This window comes from Zootermopsis nevadensis, unplaced genomic scaffold (genome assembly GCF_977971745.1).
Source record: "Zootermopsis nevadensis isolate Lab colony 2312 unplaced genomic scaffold, Znev_1.0 Znev_ptg000030l, whole genome shotgun sequence".
NCBI lineage: Eukaryota > Metazoa > Arthropoda > Insecta > Blattodea > Termopsidae > Zootermopsis > Zootermopsis nevadensis.
In genome coordinates this window covers 206,959-227,840 of record NW_028259162.1, presented here as the reverse complement: position 1 = coordinate 227,840, position 20,882 = coordinate 206,959, and the positions used below count along the sequence as shown (strand labels likewise).

General features: G+C 38.0%; 2 protein-coding genes across 5 annotated transcripts; one reads left to right on the top strand and one right to left on the bottom strand.

Moving 5' to 3' along the window:
- The first annotated feature begins 30 nt into the window (after positions 1-30).
- On the top strand, positions 31-14,205 carry Pep (Protein on ecdysone puffs). Of its 3 annotated transcripts, none has more exons than XM_022070637.2 (14): positions 31-183; positions 851-1,143; positions 1,264-1,425; positions 2,182-2,405; positions 7,812-7,932; positions 8,411-8,503; positions 8,584-8,685; positions 9,250-9,396; positions 9,834-9,935; positions 10,483-10,570; positions 11,385-11,615; positions 12,332-12,468; positions 12,932-13,015; positions 13,238-14,205. In XM_022070637.2, exons 2-14 carry the CDS (start codon positions 871-873, stop codon positions 13,814-13,816), a joined length of 2,343 nt encoding a protein of 780 aa, XP_021926329.1. In that variant the 5' UTR covers positions 31-183; positions 851-870; the 3' UTR covers positions 13,817-14,205. The 3 variants fall into 3 exon arrangements, with proteins under 3 accessions (XP_021926329.1, XP_021926326.1, XP_021926328.1); XM_022070634.2 differs by having other exon boundaries at positions 2,173-2,405; XM_022070636.2 differs by having other exon boundaries at positions 52-183; positions 871-1,143; positions 2,173-2,405.
- On the bottom strand, positions 13,211-20,629 carry LOC110833064 (protein PRRC1). Of its 2 annotated transcripts, none has more exons than XM_087358401.1 (8): positions 20,381-20,629; positions 19,046-19,232; positions 18,460-18,659; positions 17,762-17,864; positions 17,512-17,679; positions 16,948-17,137; positions 16,360-16,465; positions 13,211-13,490 (listed from the first exon to the last, which is right to left on the bottom strand). In XM_087358401.1, the coding sequence occupies exons 1-8, from the start codon at positions 20,475-20,477 to the stop codon at positions 13,447-13,449; spliced, it is 1,095 nt and encodes a 364-aa protein (XP_087214527.1). In that variant the 5' UTR covers positions 20,478-20,629; the 3' UTR covers positions 13,211-13,446. The 2 variants fall into 2 exon arrangements, with proteins under 2 accessions (XP_087214527.1, XP_087214528.1); XM_087358402.1 differs by having other exon boundaries at positions 13,350-13,490; positions 16,283-16,465; positions 20,381-20,627.
- Between the last annotated feature and the right edge of the window lie 253 nt (positions 20,630-20,882).

Below are 20,882 nucleotides of genomic sequence, written 5' to 3'. Positions count from 1 at the left end.
TATCCTGCACTCTGGTGTAGAAAATCTCTTTGCCATTCCTGTCCTTTGGTTTACTTCTGCCTGTGACTACTCCTTGTAGTATTCCGTGTTTTTTTGCGAAGTTACTGACGCTGTGGAAGTAGTGTGGAAAATAGCTGATGTTCTTGCATATCTAAAGTAGGGGAGTTGTGAAAAAATCGCAAGGTATCTCTCAGGCATATGTTATTATTGAATGAAAATATAAGATACTTTTCTATCTAAAATTTAACTTGTGTCGGTAAATATAATCTAGTTTCCAATGTGTCTGCTTTGTAATCGGACATTTTGTGTGTGGGTGTTACGTTCGTAATTGGCCGAATTTAATTTTGTAGTTGTCTGTTGTAAAGTTGTATTGGCAGATAAAGCATGTGCGAGCAGATTTGATGTTTTATGTTTGCTTAAATATGCGTATTAGCGGGAAGTTAAAGTGTTTTTTTTTTATTGATGTCGCTTAAGCGTAGGGATGCATACACCGAGTTAAATATTTCTAGTCTTCGTTGTATTGTATTATATTAAAATATAAGGACGGTGAAACATCTAAAGTTGTACAACGTTTCGAAGATTACTACCTGAGAATCCAGTTATAAACACAGTTTTGGAAGAAATATTGACGTTTTGAGCAAACATAATGAAATGTATATATGGCTGCGAAACATGAATATCCGATATCGCCGATCTGTTCATTTATTGACCTTGTTAGAGTTTATTAGCGTCTTTATTTCTGTGGATTTGAGATCATATTTTTATTGACATTATTAACTTTCACCAGGACACCTGTTCAGAGCATTCTGAGTTGAAGGTGAATGAAACACAGACTTCTTTTTAATTGCAGTTTTATACTTTCTGTGAAAGATGTCTCAGAACAGAGGATATCGTCGGGATGGCAGGCAGTCCTATCAGATGAACTCTTCAGCACATTACGGTGGTCGTTCTGGGCAGCAGATGAATGTGAATCCATGGGAAGGGGGCTTGGTTCCAGGAGGAAGATCTGGAGTAGGAGGCTTGCTGCCAACACCTCCACAATCATCAAATCTCTTGTCCCAGTTATCATCACCTGAAGCACAATTGGCTCTTGCTAGCAACCTGCTGTCAACACTGCTGCGACCTCAGCAGCCTTCCCCCGAAGTAGGCATTTCTCTGAACATGGCATTAAAAAGACACTTTATACATAAATAGCACAATGTAAATTTATCTTCAGTAGGTAATGTGTATGATGTAGCGTTTAACTCCACATAACATGTTCAGGTACCATCTTTACTGAGTTTGGGTTCACTTGGTCATCTGGGAAATGCACCAGGCGGTTCTGGGTATAGGCAGCATTCTGGCTATGGTCCTGGCAGATATCAGGACCCTGGTCCTAACAGGCGTAAGCGTATGGAATCACGGAGACAAGAACCGTACAATAAGGTAAGGGCTGTGAAAGTTCTCGTATGTTTATGTCATTTTGTTCTTCAAAATGATACGGCTCCCAGTGAAAAATACAAGATTCTTCAAGTTGTATATCTTTCTATGCAAATGTCTTGAAGCTCTATGCTTACAAGTCATTCTGAGAACATTTTTCTTTTCAAAGTTGTAAAGTCTGCCTTTCTTGTTAGGGGAATTACAAAACTGGTTCTGGTCATCTGTAAACATTGCTCTAGATTCCAAGTTTCCAGTCACTGTTTTCTATCTAAACACTTACTTTTCTACAAAGCTACAAAGATGCTAGGCCCCAAAACACACACCACTACCTCCTGCAACCGTGAAAACCAACAGCATCTTAAAATATTTGCTCTTCTGAGGGAATTGGACTTGTGTGTAGTAGAATAATATAATAAACCTGATTCATATTTTACAGATATGCCATCTCATATAGTCAACGATCTGTACATTACTCAGTTCTAAGCATCATGTGCCATCTTCAGAGCTGAAGTAAATTGTATTGCATTTTGTTTACTGCTTCTGAATCGTGTAACTCTTGTCATGTTCAACTAACAATATTTCTGCACCACTTTGAAGCTTCAGACACTGATCAGGATCTGCAGCCTGTTTCATTTCTTCTATCAATATATTCACTGTGTCTCAAAGACCTGGGCCATGCTGCAACAAATTCTGTAACCATGTTGATTCCAATCCAACTACTGACATATGGGTAATTGTAATACTGACATACAGCCCACGCAGGGTCGTCGCCCTGCCCCTGCCAGGGGGGGTCCCGAGAGGAAGCCTGGTGGTAGCCAGGGGTTGCGAAGTCCTAGCATAGGGAAAAGTCGCAGTGGCTCAGGCACCAAACCTGGGGTTAAAGCTGACAGAAAGGATGATGACAAAGAACCTAAGAAAGACAAAGACCTGGAGGATGATAAAAGTAGTGGAGCAGAAAAGAAAACTGATGAAGAGGATGTTAAGAGGTAAGCAGATGCCTTTCAACATTACTTTCCTTCTGTTCTTTCTGTGGCGTCTTCGTTACGCACACAGAATCAAGCATTTCCCCCAAGCAAGCAGTGTCGTCTGTGGGTCACAGCTACGTGGCAACACTTAGTTATGTTAACGTGATTAATATTGCCAGTCAAATGAAAAACCATTGCAATATTGGGTCTTCACATTCTGTTTGTGTAAGGTCTGATGGCCTCACATATCTGTATGTGGATTGTTCGTGCTCCTCCGGGGTAGATGCACCGTTATAATATACATGTGTATTTACCTCATTTCTACCCAGTGCAGTCCATTGTACAAGTGTGCAACACTAGTAAATCTGTTAAATTTTAAAATGATGATATGCACTTATTTTGTTGTGAAACTTTGCTGTACATTGCAGCTTATCTCTCATTATACTGGTATAGTTGTATTACGTTGATAATTCTTCGTTCATAGATTTTAATTCTAATACTACCTAGACATTTATTGCATTTTCTTGCATGTGGAGGATTTGCACTGTGTTGTGTACTGAAATGTTTCCTGATTTGAAATGCAGATGGTGAATTTTATTTATGCTCTGTTCTGTAACATACAGTTGAGCTCATGGTTTCAGATGACAATCACCATCTGACAGATAAAACAATTTACCCTAGTGTCACAGTCATTGAGTGAGTAATGACTTACGCTTTGTGATGTTTCCTCTGCCATCCTGGAGGCAGCAATCCTTAACCTGAGCATCCTCATTCTGGTTGTAGTCTGCAAATAATTCATGTAGAATGTAATTTGTTCAAGATATCAAATGCGTAATTGTTCGCCATGCTGTAATCAGTGGAGTCTTTTTTTTTTCATTTTCTTCAAAGTGAAAATACATTTCCACGAATACGTTCAGTGTCTGCTGAAAAACATGTCGCTGTCTTGCATATTTGCATTTCTGCATTGAAGATAACATTCTCGGATGCATCTGATATTATTCTCAGTCTCATCTTACGTGATATGTGCGATATTGTAGACGGTATACCAAGAAAACTTACAGACGTGAAAGCGACATTCAGACATGATTGGGAAGTAAATTGAAAATTTTTTTCCACAGAGGAATTGGAATATTTTGAAATGGCCAGTTTCTTTGTTGCATCAGATGTGTGTCCAGAGCTGACATGAAATCCAACATATAATGTGAAGATTTCTTCACTTTAACTGCTACTTTTTTCTTGCGTGTTATGATGTTCCTCTTCCATCTAGATTCTGGCAATCCTGATTACTGCTTTTCCATTGTTTTCATATTTATGAAGAAGATTCCGGGGCTCTTGGCGTGTGTTGAATGCGTATGTCTCAAGGCAAGACTCGTGGCATGCCAGACTGATCATTCAGTTCTTGTCTTGTTTGAATTCCTTTGTACATTGTAATTTGGTTTCCACAGCTTCATATTCAGGTTTATCTTCACTTACATTCAAAAATATTCTGACATGGATTTTCTTCATATTTGGTTTGTATAATGTTGAATTATATCTCTTTGCCCTGTGAATATCTGTCGTGTCTTTAAATCAAGGTACTTTTGCTTGAACGTGAGGACCAGACTATTAAATGGCTGTTATGAATTCATTAAAAACTTTTATTGGTTGTGATTAAATTCAGTTTAATTAAGGAGAGGGGTGCCCAAAGTTAATACTGCATAATTTATATGTTTCAAGGATAATGAATGGTTTGATGTCTAGGAGCTGTGTATTTGTACGAGGCGCGTCCATAAAGTAAGTTTCCCACTCGTCCCACAGCTAGCAAACCTTATATTGCGCGAAGCGACTGTGCGTACGTGATAGAGCAATGATGTAGCATGGCGCATGCACTAACGGTACTTCCCGCGTTCTCACAGTAGCATCGTTGCAGCTGTTGAAGATGGAGGTTCTTATTCCAGCTCCCGCCGACTGTGAAGTGCGGTCAGTGATAACGCTAGGCCGCACACGGCTCGACGGACAGCAAGTCTCCTGCAGGAGTTCAGCTGGGAGGTGTTTAATCATTCACCCTATAGCCCGGACTTCGCTCCCAGTGATTTCCATCTTTTCCTACACCTCAAGAAACTCCTGTCCGGTCAGCGTCAGCGTTTTGAGAATGACAGAGAGGCGGAGATGGTTGTCACACAGTGGTGCCAATCCCAGGCGGCAGACTTCTACGACACAGGTATTCAAAAGTTGGTCCCACGGTATGACAAATGTCTCGTTTCCGGTGGCGAATATGTTGAAAAACAGCTGGACACTTGCTGTATCTGTTGCAATAAATATTTCCATGAAATTGTGTTTTGTTTCTGTAAACGGCCCCAGGGAAACTTACTTTGTGGACGAGCCTCGTACCTTTAATGAGCAGATCAGTGTAGTATATATTGCAGCACTCACAATTCCTAGAATGGGCTACAATAGAATCAGTTGTTTTGTTCACACTTTGACGCTTGGTGAGATGAATTTGAAGTTTTATCCTGGTCCTTTGGCAATTGGATTTTGCTGGCCCAGGACAGGGACTGGTGGAGGGCTTTGGTTAGTTTGGTGATGAATCTTTGGGTTTCCTAAACCACCTAGTTAGTTATCCTGGTCCTTCTCCATGGCATGTCTTCTTAGTGAATGAATCAGTAAAATCCTCATCACACATCTGAAACTCAATCTAAAGCTACCTTTAAACACGTTTGTAACTTCCCATACATTCATATGACATTTCAGTTTGCATTTTTTTAAAAAAAATAAATATTCCTTGCAGTCCACATAAGACCAATATATGACAAGTCAAGAGTGGAACTGAGGAAGCCTCTAAATTCGTTGGTCATCGGTGTTATTAATACAGTGCTTACATGACATGAGGGATAAAAGTTGAATGCTGAACAGATGATCGAAACAGTTGATGCTATGTACATATTTAGTGCAGAGGACCTGCACATTGGGTTTTATGGTGGCTCGTTTTCTCTTCGTGTACATATATATGTCCACCACTGACATGGATAACATAAACTCTGTGACGTACATGCTACCGTTTAATTTTTATAATTTCTCCAAATTCTGTCAACTTGGCACTCCATAGATGTTAGTGGCTGTTGTGGACTGTTTCTCAGGCTCCAGTACCATTCTACATTAGAATAAAGATTGTCCATTCTGATAGTCTTGACTTTATTTTCTTAAACTTTCAGTAAAGTCAACTCATCATAAGAGACCAGTTATTTTGCCCTCCTCCCAGAATATACAGTCTCTCTGTCCCATTTTGAATGCTTTCATAAATTCAAGCTTGCGTATATTTACGTATCTGTCGTTCTGTAATCGCAGGCTCTAATACAGTGTGCTATAATAATTCCTTTCCACTTACAGTGTCTTGACCTGGGGTACAAAGAGTCATGCCTGTTACACCATGTGTACAGTAAATAGATTCACACCACACAAATATTGTCATTCATCTTGCCATCTTCACGCACGTCTGTTTCATCTAAATGTTTGCTGCCGTGCTTCAGCAGTTTTTTCTGTTTTTATTTTCTTTTTTGCATCCATCGTGAAGTGTTTGGTTACCATACGTGTGTAATCGAGAAGTCACAAGAATTTCTAATACACAAATCTTAATACAGTAAAACCTCTCTAAGTTGGACACTTGGGGTTCCACGAAAATGTGTCCAAGATAGAGGGAAAGAAAAAAATCAGATTGTGGTCTAATGACAAAATAATCTATTTACGTACGTACACTAACTACTGTAGGCTTACTTGAATTAAGAATTAATGACAGCAGTATTAATAATAATCTTTTGAAGCCCACTCCCATGCATTGCACATTACACCCCAGCCTCAATAACATTTTCTAAAGTTAATTCCACCAATTTTCGCTTCCCCATCGCAAAAAGAAAACTTCCATTTCTGTTAACACAGCCTGAACTCAAATGCAAGCGCAGTACTGACGGAGTTAAAACTGTGTCTTCTGCAATACTGTAGTCCAGTTCAGGGTTCAGCAAAAGAATAGTTAAACACTTGCAGTGCATTCCAATGATGGGTTCAATGTTCATAAGATAATCCTCCAAAGATGAGGCATTCATGAGTCAAAATAACAAAATTTGTAACTGAAAAAGTTTCCCTGAAAAGCATCGAAGTTAAGTGCATGAACCTGTCCAACTTACAACAAAAGGCGTGTTCAAGTTCAAGGATAAAGGCGCGTCCAAGATATAGGATATTGTGGACATATAAAATTATAGGATATTTGCCGGTTCCAATTAAAAGTGTCCAATATAAAGGGGTGTCCAACTTGAGGGGTTTTACTGTATTATATTCATGTAATACACTATTTCATTTACTTGATGTTTATAATTGACACAAGTGTTTGACCTTTGAATTAGATGGCGTTGCTGCACACACCAACGAATGTGGATTTTGTTGCTATAAAATAAGATGTCACAACAGGAAAAGTTTATTTGTTCTTTGACGTGTACTAAAGTTTAATTTTGGAGTACACTGAATGCAGATTTTGCTTATGTAGGCCATAACCTCTTCCTTCTAAAATGTTTATTCTCAGTCGCCCTGCAATAAACTTGTGTGCCTCACAGGACATCAGAAGATTCATATGAAATGGCAATTCACTTGTGTTCATTTATTTGGTATCAACCCCACTGGTGAGTTTCAGTGTTCGTGTTATTCTTCCATATTCATATTTTGAGTGTGATTTGTTAAATATGATTTAATGCACTTGGCAATGTAATATAATTGGTGGTATAAATATCATGATTGTGTTACTGGCTGTTGTACTACAATGTGCTCAGTTGTATTCATATTAATGAGTGTGCAGACGCATGTATTTGTTGGGAGTTGTTGCGATATCTCTGACAGTCGTGAAATGTTCTTGCTTTTGTAAAGAGATGCGGTAAGCATAGATTAATTGTACATTTTGGAAATGTGCAAGCATGAAGGTAATTTGTGTAGCAGATTCTCCCAGCATTAAAATTAATTGGAATACATCTGTGTGCTCCGTGGCTTAGAAGTGCTGGAACAAGAATTTGTGAGTGGGGTCTTACATGACATTTTGAACCCATTCCATAAAGATTATATTTTCATAATTCCACTACCTGTACGTTGATCTGTTTGTATGAAAAGAACTTGTGACCTACTTTCTTTCAGTCTCTTAAGTTATATGTGTCATTATTTCAGTGTCTGTTAAAGTATTGATGTTAAAATTAACTCTGAACATCAGATCAGGACAATTTTTTAATTTAAATGGGCCAGTCAGACGTTGAGAAGGATTTTTCCCATTTAATATGCCAATGAAAAGTGAAAAATGTCCTGTAACTAAAGTTTTAAGGATAAGAGTGAAGATGTAATTTCGTATGTGCTAGAAGGAAGGGAAACTGTGATAAGGAAGGCCTAGCACGCGTGAGTAAATGGTACATGCACTTTCAGAGATGAAGGTGAAGATGGTGAGAAGAAGAGGGATTGGAAGGATGAGAAGAAGTCTGAAGAATTGTCAGGTGCTGATAAAGACGAAAATGAGGATGACAAGGAAGAGGATGAGAAAGACAAGGTAGGCAACAGTCATAGCACATTTCCCTAGGTATTTTTGTCAAACTAGGTGCACGCTCGAAAGCAAATACACGAAAAGAAACAAGATTTAGTTTTTCCACTGAAGCAGTTTTCAATGCACCAAAGATGATTTATAATCATGGAAATATTCTGCACACAGTGGATAAGTATAAGTCATGACTTCTAGTATGAATTTCACAGTCGAACATGCCACAACAGTAGTTCCTTCAGCCCCCCCCCGCTCCCAAAAAAAGAGAGATTAAGGCTAGACTTGTTACTGAACAGGTGGCATTCCTTTTATTTGATGTAATGGAAGTGCGTTAACTCTTCAAAGCAAGGGTGGAACTGTATATACCACCTGCCGTAACAGTCAGTAATGCTGCATTTGGTCATGGAGTGTATGTGTTTTTATGACTCACTGAATAAAAACAGCAATTGAATGGATAAGCATGTTTGAAATCACATTTATCTTATTTCAGGGTGTGGAGAAAGTGCCAGCCTCTCGATACAGTGGCATTCCTCCATCACTGTTTTACTGTCACGTCTGCAAGAAGCACATGTGGGACGAAAATGTACGTATCGTCAACTTCGTGTGTTCTATACCTTCCTTCTCATATTAAGATTTCTTATTGACTGTTTGCATTTATTACAGTCATTCCAGAACCATTTGAAAGGAAGAACACACCAATTGATGATGGATAAATTGGAAGAGAGTTACAAGATAAGGGTGGAGCTCATGAGACACGAGCAAAAGGTATGGTGCTTTATGCTATTGTACACCATTTGAAGACAGGTTAAGGTTTATGGATTTATCATGACCTGCACACATTATTGTTAATATTATTGGAGGCACATTTTGCAGTGCGTAGGGCTTTGAATGTTCGGAGTAACTGGAATCCAGGGCTTCGGCACAAGCTGAGGGGCTCCCTGATGCCTACGAGGACAATATTTTAGCATGTAAAAAGTGCTGGTACAGTAGTTTGGGTCACTGACAATGGTGAGATCATTCAGATGGCAGTAATAGCAGCATTGAAAAATACCATTAATCGTAAGATACTATTATGTTGTTTTCATTAATTTTCTGTTCTGCCGCAGTTTTATCAGCTTGTGTAGATTTCTAGAATTTTCATGAAAAAAATTTGTTCTTAAAAAATCTATAGAAATTGGAATACACATCTCGTTGTGGTGTGCATGATATGTGGTAGTATTCTTGGAGTATGTGACAGTTTAGGAATATAGTTTGGGGAGCAGATGACAAGTGTTCTTGAAATTTCTCTCTCCAGAATAGTATAAACTTGGCTGGGATGAAATGTTGTAGGTGGCAGAGCAGCAACGAGAAATTGAGATGGAACGAATGAAACGCCAGGGCAAAAAAGTGAACATGAACATCCGGGAATACTGCACCATGTGTGACTTGCACTTCTTTGGCAACCTTATTGTGCATCGCAAAAATGATCGTCATCAGGTATTGTTGTCTGTACAATTGCATTGTGACCTTATCAGCAGCTATTAATTATTGTGTTGAAACTTTGTTGGAGGTGTTCTTGACATTAGTTGCTATTTTTTATGGTCAAAGCATTTATGAAATGGTCTTTTGTGTTTATTTTGTAAAATTGCTTTTGAAAATACTAGACTTGCCAAATTTGTTCCAGGAGAAAGCGTAGTAGTGTTGCGAGGTTGCCTTTCTGTGAGTGACATTACCACCACTCAGTACAGAGCATTGAAATGTTTCGTAGCAGATGTTTGAAAATTAGAAACTACAGATGAGGACTAGTATATAGTCTTGTCTTCCTCTAAACAACAAAAGTGTCATTTTTTGTATGGTGTAAAACATTGCCACCTGCTGGGAAGACCATTAGATGTAGGTGCTAAGTGATGTGAACGTTGCATGCATTTTTATAGCAACTGAAGAACTTCCTTCATCCCCGGTGTTTGCCCTGTGGAAAGGAATTCCCAACTCGTGTTGAATGGGATCATCACAAACTCACGCCCCTGCATCTGAAGGTATGTATTCTGCCTTGTTCAACTGTTCTGTTAGAACATCGGCACAGTATCGGCATCGGCATCACCGATTTGCTTCCGTTATTGGATGTTGACATGTAATCGCCACAGTTTTTCTTCGGTCATGTATCATAGTGATGCTGTTATATGAGATGTGTGCCAGTTGGCAGAAAGATAAAACTGGCTTTAATTGCAGATTTTAAGTTTGATTTGTTTGGTGTGTGTGTAACCATTACAGTTAAGTTAACCATAAATATGTTAACAGACTAATGTGCCATATATTTTTCATTCATGATGAGTAATGCAAGAAGTCATGTGGTTTATGTGATTGGGTGTTTGCTCTTATCAAAGTAAATATTCAATTTTGACTTTGCGTGCTCGTATAGTTTTGTTTCTGAAAGAGGCATATTATTGTTCTTAAAAATGTGAAGCTGTTACTAAATAAATGTATTGTCCTGTGACACAACTGTTCTTTATAAGTTGTGTGTTGAATTAGATAGAACTCACTGTTAATAATTCATTGACGCTCGAGCCATTGTTCTGTTTGCAGAAAACTGCAGAAGCTCGTAAAAATCGGAAGTCTGGTTCAGATGACGAGTTTGGAATTGAAGAACTGATTTCAGGAGGAGGTGGCTTTGGTACGTTCTCTTACGATGAGTGAAAAGTTTTGACTCAATAATAAAAGAGTAATTCAAAAGAAGTTGAACACTTCAAAGTATGTAACATGTTTATTTTACTGTTCAACAATAAACTCTGTGGAGTGCCTTATACATCTTTTACAAATCACCTTAGAAAAAAGTCCAAAGGTATGAAATGCAGAAGACGGTGATCAACCAATCGGTTGTACTCTCCAAATCCACCTATGCAGGTAGTATTCGTTCAAGCAATCTTACAAATTACCTGAAATGAGGGGCACTCTGCCTTCCTGAATAGTCTGTTATGTTTGGGGTATACATTACAGTGTTTTTGTTGAAAGAGAACAGACCATAAAGTTTGCTTTTCATGAGTGTGTTGACTTGAGATTTACAAATGTCTCTGTTGTGTGTGGGATCTCAGAACACTAAAACCTTGTATCGTGCATATTAACTTCTTCTACACTCATCACTGGAAGTGATATGTTGTAAGCCTGAAGAAATAGGTACAAGGCACTGTGTTCAATTTGGTGTCAATCAGTAAAATAAGTTACAAAGGTTTTCAACTACTTCTGAATTAGCTTGTACAAGATGAAGTAGTGATAGTAAGAATGTACAGAATATATTTGTGGCTCGAAGTCCGTCTTTCTGGTTTGATGTAGAAAAAATGTAAGAAAAGTGTTGTTAAATGTGGCTTTATTAAAATGTGTTGATGTTTACAAGTATGGCACAGGCTTGTGTCAGTGGGCATACGTAGTGATATGGAGCTACAGTCTGCAGAAATTTAATTCAGTTTTACCAGAATGTGCTTTTCTTACAGGAGATGACTTTTCCAAGAGAGAGATTAAAGTAAGGACACGAGAAGAGGAAGAGGATGAAATAAAAGAAGCTGATAAAGTTAATGAGACTGTTTTGGGAAAAGAAAAGAGTGGTGGTCCAGAAAAAGATGAAGGGGTAAATAAGGATGCTGAAGGGAAGGACGAAGGAGAGGCAACAGTAATAGGCAATCTGCGTTTACGGGTGCCCAAGTACAATCCTGAAGTAGCAGTCGGTGAGTTGCATTGCTATGTGGCATGGTCGTCTGCCAGGGGACGCTCGGCAGGCAGAGCTGGTGCACGCACCATGTTGCAGACCTCCATTTCTGTGTGCTCAATGTGCCTGCTATTTGTAGTTGTCTGTTCATTGCCAGAAACGATGCTATTTTCAGGGGTTTAACATTATACAGGTTGATGTTCCTTCATCGCCATTCTTGCTTTGCCGCAAACTTCTTGACAAGTCTGTTGGTCATATTTTGTTTGGGAAATGCACATTTTTATGAGAAATGTTGCTGTATGCATTGCCCACATGTTGAGGGAATCTGTTGGAAGTGAACATTTCTTGATAATGTAATGTTTTTGTGAACATAGCTGCAATGAATAACTTTTTTTAAATTGAAAAGCTAATAGTTTTGCAGGTTGTTTCACCTTTTATGAACTAGGGAGATTCCTTACCGTGTTTGCAAACATCAGACACTTTCACTGCCATTTTTCCATGTCCATACTTCTACTTTTTGTAAGATTGATTCCATAAAATTAACCATTCTTAAATTAACTAAATTCTCATCACAATTTTGAGAAAAACTCCTTTCAGTTTTCTCCTAGTGTGGTGGTTTAGGGTGATACATATCTCTCTTGCCAAGGGTCTCTCAGAATTTGAGATAGCAAGCCAAGTTCAGGTGGAATTCTGTTTGCATCTGACACTGTAGTCATCTTAATGACATGTTCACAGGATTAAGTCTTTTGAAGAAGATGACTGGTCAGACATGTCGGGCTTGTCACAGATTCTTCATTAATGTGGAAGATGCTAAAACACATTGCCGCACATTAATGCACTACAACAATTTTGTAGAATTGATTAAAGAAAAGGTAAGTGGAGGAAGATGAGTAAGAAATTCCTTTCTACCCAATAGAAACAGTATAATGAACTCAAAAAGAGCCCTCAGTATTTGTAGGTAAGTTTATAATTTAGTATTTAAGTTTCTGCAGTGAGTGAGAATAATTTGAGGCATCAAATTATGGTTATGAAACTTAAAGGCATGTTTGTAACGTTTTTGTACATTATTGTAGAATAATCTGTGGTAGATAAAACTGCATAATTTTGTAAATTACATCCTTCAGTTGTGGAGTCATTTGAGAAACAAATTATATGATGAAGCAGACAGCATAAATCTACCATAATGACTAGACACTTTGTTTGGTTTAAGAGTGTTGGCCTGGACAATGGTGTCTGAGGAAATTGGAACCATAAAGAGAGGGGAACCTCTGTTTGTAGAATATGCAGCTTCCCTTCCCAACACGTGTATTGTAGGTAGCCTTGATATGTCCACAGGCAAAAGCTGCCGAGGCCAAGGAAAGACGGGAGGCGAAGGCCGAGGCCAAGAAGAGGGAAGGAAGTCTAGAAAGTACAGAGAAGGTGAGGAGTTTAAGGACAAGTTAGGAAAAGTATGCATAGTATATGACAGTTCTGGCGTGTTTGTCAGAAATTTGTGATTTTGTGAATAGTACCATAATACATCTCTATGGATGTAGGATTAATTAAGCATACAATTCTTGAGTGTGTTTGCTCATTTCTAGTAATGAAGTTGACAGTAATAATTAAAAATCAGTATGCATATAAATCTGTTGAATTTTATAGGCTGCAAAACGTACAGAAGACATGAACACAGTGGATGATGAAGGAAACTGGAAGCGTCGCAAAGTGGCAAATGCCGAAGAAGACGAAGATGCAGATGCAGATGCACTTGTGTCCACGCCAACCGATGGTGGTAAAGTAAGTGAGACAGCAGCAACCACGAATCCAGTTGTGAAAGAAGATATTTCAGAGGCTGTGCCAACAAATGGGAGTCAGAAATATGACCCACTGGAGGCAGATGCGGAGGAGTCCAACCCTGAGGATGAGAACAAAGGCACTCAGTCTCAAACACCAGTGAAGGAGGAGGAAGAGGAGGAGGAGGATAAAGTAAAGAATAAAAAAGAAAATAGCATTGTTGGAGATGATAATCTGTGGGCAGAGGTGGATCGTGACCTTGGAAGTATTCTAGACACTGTTGATGGTGAAGCAGAGACCGAGAGTCTGAATGATATGACGGAAGATGAGTTACTAAATATAAAGCAGGAATCGGACTCGCCTGCAAAGGTAAGCCGCAACAGCACTCGGAACAAGGCGACCAGAGGGTCCCTGACTCCCAAGACCCGTGGAAGAAAGAAGAAGTAATTCGAGCATTTCTTTTACTTATTGACAGGTATGAATAGAAAGAAGAGTTATGTTTTGTCCTCTTACAGTAGAATGTAAGTTATAATAAGGCATTGAAGTTTTCCTTCTGATATTGTATGTTGCTAATTCATTTGATTGCATAACTCTGTGTATGTCATAACATTAGTATGCGACAGCTACAGTATATCATAGTTTGTAGGAAGTCTGATTTGGAATTTCATATTGCATCACTGTGTCCTGAACTGCATCATACCCTTGTATACAAAACAGAAGAATGAGAAACATTTCGATACTGGTATTTTGAGAGTTGTTAAGATTAAGATAATTGAAGTCATACAGACTGGAGACATTTAAGAAATTAAAACTTCTGAAAAGTGTTCATTTGTGAACTGTTGTATCATTGTTTTAGTGTTTCAATTTATAAAGTAAGCCTCCCACATTGCACACATCCAGCAACATCGTTTCATTGGGTACAAAGTGATACCAGCTAGCAGGTGCATGTGCTGCTCTGCGTCTCTATGCAGTTGGTACAATTTTTTGAATAGATTTAAAACAAATATTAATTCCCAGAAAAATACTGGATAAACACCAGGAATAAACACATGCAATTACAACTGACAAACAGTCGGAAGTTGTTTTCATTTCGGTCAAGGCTTTACTCGGCCATTAAAGATGATGTGGAACACTGTGTTCCAAAATCATTCATAGTACGTTCACTGTGGCATTTAATTTAATGTGGTCTTTCTGAAGATTGAACATTGCCCAAACAATGACCTGGGATCACTAAAATCTAACCTTATAACTGAGAAACAGTAAATAGGGCTCAACTGTTGTTACTCCTTCACAGAGTATCCCACAACGCTCACTGGGTCTTACTTGTGGTAAAATTATGTGGCACTGTTAGCCGCTGTCATGGAGTACTCTACATGTATAAAATGTTGGAAATTTTCAGTCTTATTGTTGGATGTTCCAATATGGCCACATGTAATAAGATTTGAACTAGAACTTCATTTGCTCATAGACCCTTGGTGATACACATGATTCAGTGTAACTGCATTCATAATCATGCTTATTTCATAAAATTTATTTCAACACTTTTATCAATTCTCCCCTTGACATTTTGATCACTGATTTAGTTGGTTTTTTTGCTGCGCATTTTGAGTTTTAGAATGCACAGCAAAAAACGGTTACATACTTGTGTGATTTGTTCAAGTAATTGTAATGAAATAAACTTGCATTGATTTGCAAAATTAATTTTTAAATTTTATGAAGCACTGTTAAGTTGTGATTTCCTCTTTAATTCCACCATTTCAGTGCATGCCTTTGTCTTTAGCTGGGAAGTATAGTAAACCCTTCTCCGTGATACGGGTTACATTCTTGAGAATGGCATGTTACATAAATGCACACTGGAAAACCTGGTACCTTATATGAACATGGCAACATACTCTTCATTAATACCTAAGATACATTTTTACACACAAATGAATGGCCTAATTAAGAAAGTTATAAAATTATACCAAATGTTCAATTGTACATTATGTACCTACAAATGAAGACATGTTAGAAAATAGTACCAGAATATGCGGGTGATATTGAGACATAGAGACAGTGAGAAGGTGTACGTGCTTGGCAATGGGAGAAAGTTCAAGTGTTCACATTGGCAGTATGTACAGTTTGGCCAAATTCAGACATTCAAATTGTTTACATTTAGCATATAATTGCTTTTGTTTTTGCATGTGTAAGCAAATCTGCATTGGACAAACACGTTAGATAAGGATTTACTGTATCCTGTTCTGTGTACTTACTACGTTACTGATATAAAACATTTCTTATAAGGTACACAGTCTACCACTTTCCAAAGTTGGTTTTGAATTATCATTAGGCATTTGATTAATTGGAATTAAAAGAGCAGCATATAAAGTCATTTGCATGTTTTGCCTGTTTTTATATTATCCAATGATGTGTCAGTAAGTGACGTAAGTAAGGACAATACGTTTATTTCACACAAGTATGTATGGTTAGAAAATATAAAATTAAGGAATCAGAATTATACCCTGGTATGTTAAAAATATTGTTGAAGTTTTCGGGGCTGTCAAAGCAACTGATCACACTTCAGAACATTACTAGCAAGCTCTGTGTCTCTCCTAATTCAGCTATCAAGTGACCATGTACGTAGTCTGGGAAGTTAACAGTCACTCAGCTAGTCATTCACTGCTTTTATGGAACTCTGCTGACAAGCGCTTATCACCAGATATTTTTCTGAGCCAGACACAGCAGTGTTTCATCTTATGACTCATTGTTCAACATGTATTGGCATGTAACGCCTTGTGAATTATTTTACTACCTCCTTTACTGGTAATTGTGATCTCTACTGTTGCAAATTAACAGTGGTCTGATAGTGTGCCATGTTCAAGAAATTACCACACACGAGGTCAGTTTCATAAGTTAACATTTATTGCTACTTACAGAAGGTTGCTGTAGGTTAGACAGATCTGTGTAAGAAATGGGATCAGGTCTTAAAGTTCTTGCTCAAATGGCATTACCACGTATACTGTTCTTGTATAATCCTGCTAATACCTTGGCTGCTACCAGCAACATCTCTCTTCTGGAAACCCCAGTCAGGGCTTGATGCCATTCTGAATGATGAACCTGGAACCAAGGTTGCAATTATGTTACCAGATGTTTCATTTCTTGCACCAGTCCTCCAACATTCTGCTATTAATTTAATTACCAACTAGCCATCTTGTACTAGAGCTTAAAAGAAACATCTCCAACTCTGTCATGGTCAAGAGATTCTCCTACCAAAAACTCTGCACATATTTCCTACGTCCCTCATCTGAGATGTATGTTCAGGTGAATGTAACTATCCAAACAACACTCTGGGAATTGGAAATGCTTCAGTACATAGTTTCATCTCGTCCCTAATTACACAAATCTTTGGGTACAAATACCTTCCAACTGTATGCATGAGTGAAGAATTAACTGCTTTATTCTGTATGTTATGAAACAGAAATGTGAACTCCTCTGTTAGATTCTAACAGTCATATGGCTAGTCTGTCCTTTGCGGTTACAATGCTCCCTAACTCCCAATACGTCGCCATCCTCTCATGTCCTTTGGCATTGTCACTCACCTCCAAGTTCTGAGCCATTAGACTGCCAATGGTAACTGCCAGACCTGAGCACAGAAGGGGATAATCGCTGGGAGTGTCGTCCTGAGCCAGAGCAACCATTGCGGCGGGCACTGGGGTGAGCTGGGTAAATGTTTGCAGGTTTATCTCTTGGCCAGGGTCTTTGAGCATTAAAACTCCAATATCAAACCACCTACAAAAAATTAGACTTGAGGCCAGGTAGGCAACATACAAAGATAGTGTTTTGCCTCACTGTAATATTGTTATAGGTATTTGTGCCCCTTGAGTCTTCATAAAGAGTTGACATGGATAGACATTCGTAGGAAATTAATTTTTATATCTTTAATTGGTTTATAAGAAGAATAAAATGATCATTCCCAAACGAACAGACACAGTACAGTATAACATTTGTAACACCTCATTCTTGAAATAGTTGCCATAGGATATCTTACCCACATGGCTAAATTATTTTCATTACAATTATTTTTCTTATTGATTCAAATTCATGGTCCATACAGGTTTTATGAAATCATAATTTACCTTGCATGTTTCGCACAAAACACTCACTTGTTCTCTCCAACTTCAACAAGGAAATTTTCTACAGCAACAATTGGTTGTTTTGGGTGAAGTCTCCCAGTACACTGCAGTGTTGATATCCTCTCTTCTGCTGCCTTAATTCCTGCTGCAAATCCTACAGGTTGGGCTGCAGTCATTGCAGTCTGAACAGCCACACCTCTGTCAGACAACCACCACATGTTTGTATCCATGCATCACAGCTTTCTCAGTCACTCGCGTAAACAAAACAAGCTCAACTTACGAAACTGTTGCTTTACCAAACACGGCTTGGAAAGCTTCACGAACAGCACTAAGCTTGACCTCCTTGTCTGAAGCAACTACGATATCCACATCACCTCCAGAATCTTAAAAATGCAAAACATAAAATAATGTTAATATCGGAGACAAAGAGACTGATCAATTCTCTTAATTTTGAATGGAAAGTTTTAATGACCGAACTTGTTTAGAAATGTCTTGGCTTCCCTTTTCTATGGTGCCTCAAAATGTAACTTCATGTTGCACGTTTTCATAACTTACTGCATTCATTTTCATTTTCATTATAATTTTACAGATTACTAAGTGTAAAGCACGTCTAATTTTTGAGAACTGAAATATTTGTATCAATATCAAAGTTCTCAGTCAGGTATGTATGTCTGTCTTGTAAGTTAACAAATATTTCATGCCTAAATGAAGTAACAGGTTTAGTTTAGTTTTTGTGTTGCGTAGAGTAAGCATAAATGAAAACAAATGTCATATCACAGATGGCCACGTAAAGCTAAGGGAATTTGTGTATAAGCTGTAACATCATTACTGTAGAACTTGCTGATTCGTAACAATTTTAAAAATCCCACAAAACTTTATGTGAATTAGTGCATCATCAGCATGCATCAATGATGAAACAACATTCAAGAATCCCATTCACAGAAAACTTTACAAGTGGATATTTAAACTGGCCCTTACATAAAAATTCTCTCATCTGAGGATCCAGGGTTGTTATCATGGAGTCTACTGAACTTTTGGCTTTTTCTGCTACTTTTAAAAGAAGTCCTCCACTTCCAACTGCACCTTTCACCCATCCCAGCAATCCAGCCGATGCTGCAGCTGTCTCAACAGGTGGTACTGAAGTAGTAATGTCACCCTTGCTAGCAGGGATCACTGGACTAGAAGAAAAATAAGGAAGATCACAAGATTGTACAATACAGGAAGTTGTCATTTATGCACAGACCAGGGCATGCATCATATACAAATGTTCAAACTACCAATTTGAAAGCAGCACACAGCCTCAGAAATTGCACTTCACATATAATGGCTAGTAGTGGCAAGTTCCCTAAACAATGAATTTACTGATTTCTCCATATTATAAATATTTTGTGGAGGTGACTGGAACTTGATTCACAATTTATGACTGTGAAAGAAGGGGCGGGGAAGACAACCTCAAAGATCCACGCATCCATGACTTTTAGATATTTCTAAGCCTCCAAAAGATTTGCTTTATTTGTAGTCCTTTATGCATTTTGCCCACAGTTCTGAAAACCCAATTTTTTACCTGAAAGTAGTTGGATGGAAGGCATGAGATGGTGCAGGCAAAGGCTGATGTGTGATGCTGGTGGCAACAGATCCTGTTGGAGATGACACAAAACTCGGAAGAGCAGATGGTGGGGCTACACTAGACAATAAGTCTCCCCCACTTGCTGCACTTTTATGTGGTGGTAATGTTGAACTGCTCAGAGACTCTAGTGACATTAAAATTAATTGACAGTTTGGCAAATTTAAGTTTTATACGAACTAACACAAAGTGTATATTACACAGTTTTTTATTCAAACATGTCATTTGCAGGTTTCAAGTTTCCATTCAAATTTGATGAGACTGTCAGGTTCTATTTTTCTTGTGAAAATATGGACAGAAATTCAGTCTTATACTTGTATATACTTCAGTCTTATACTTATATATGTTGCCAACCAGGGTAGTTGAATATACAAACATTTATCATGTTATTTTCTTAGCCCATCTACTTTTATAAATACTGTAAATCTTTGTTATTTCTTTTAGTACACCAAAAGGCAGAGTGTATTAACTACACTCTTCACTCACACCTTATTACAGTATGGATGTAGAGAAAGTCTCTCAGCAGATAAGTGCTCCAATTAATAAACTGCACTACTTTATGATGTGACACAACTTCAGAATGTGTAGAAATAAATATCAGAATAATGCCCCAATATTAGTTGAAGTATTCAGCTGCATGATACTGGGGATTTTGTGGTTAAACCATAAATCACATTATTTAATGGGTCAGTATCCTTTAAAAGCTAAACCACTCACCTACACAGTTAATTCTCCATGATTTATTGAACCAAAATAATTAATTACTGTTGACAAGAGCCTGCCACAGGCCCCTGAGACATGAAGCCGGTTCATACCTTCCAATCCTATCAACACTTGTCTTACTTGTGTTGAAAGTTGTGAAGTGTATGTATATTGTATGAAATGACATGTTCTACATCCTTTGGTTGAGTCCTAAGAAGGATCTATGGAATGTAAATAAACTCTACTCTAAGTGGTCTCTTCGTATTTCTGGCCCAAATTTTGTATGCATTCCTAATCTCCCATATGTAATATATGCCCAATATATCCTGATCAGATCACACTAATAACTGTGTGATGATGCCAGGCAATCTTGTAACTATCACCTCAATTCACACCCTATGTCTGGTGACCATACAAATTTTGAAACATCTCATTAACAATCAATTAATTGCATTACGTACGTTCAATCAAAGCATATATGAAGTCAAAAGAATTGTATTGATATTTTCTAATTCATCTGACATTCACAATTATTATACCAAACTAAAAGATCAGAAACAAATTACTACGGACCTTCTTTTGACACGGTTTCATTTGAAACAGACATATCATCCATTTTTTTTTCAACAAATTCAAATGTTGATTCTCCATTTGAGTCTTCTTGCATCATTTTTACAAAACACTGTCAATTTACTTTCACAAACATCAGTTCACTTACATCTGCAAAGACAATAACCATCACTACCAGCCACAGATTACCCACGCATCCAACATATCAGTAAGCTACAACGGTATACAAAGGAAGGAAATACGGATATACTCTAGGCGACAAAAAAAGGCAAACAAGTTTCCATTCCAGAAGAAATAATGAGGGCAAATATGCATTTTTTTGCACTCTTTGATGTGGTTTTGGCCACATAATAAGTGTCGTCCATTCACCTTTTTGCTTTTCCGTATAATTTTTATTTTAATCATAGAAGAATGCTATCTTCAAGGGATATTGCACAATGTAATCTGATAGAAATTGACCAACTTTTTATTCTTGCTTATTTACTCCTTCGTCAAGATGATGACG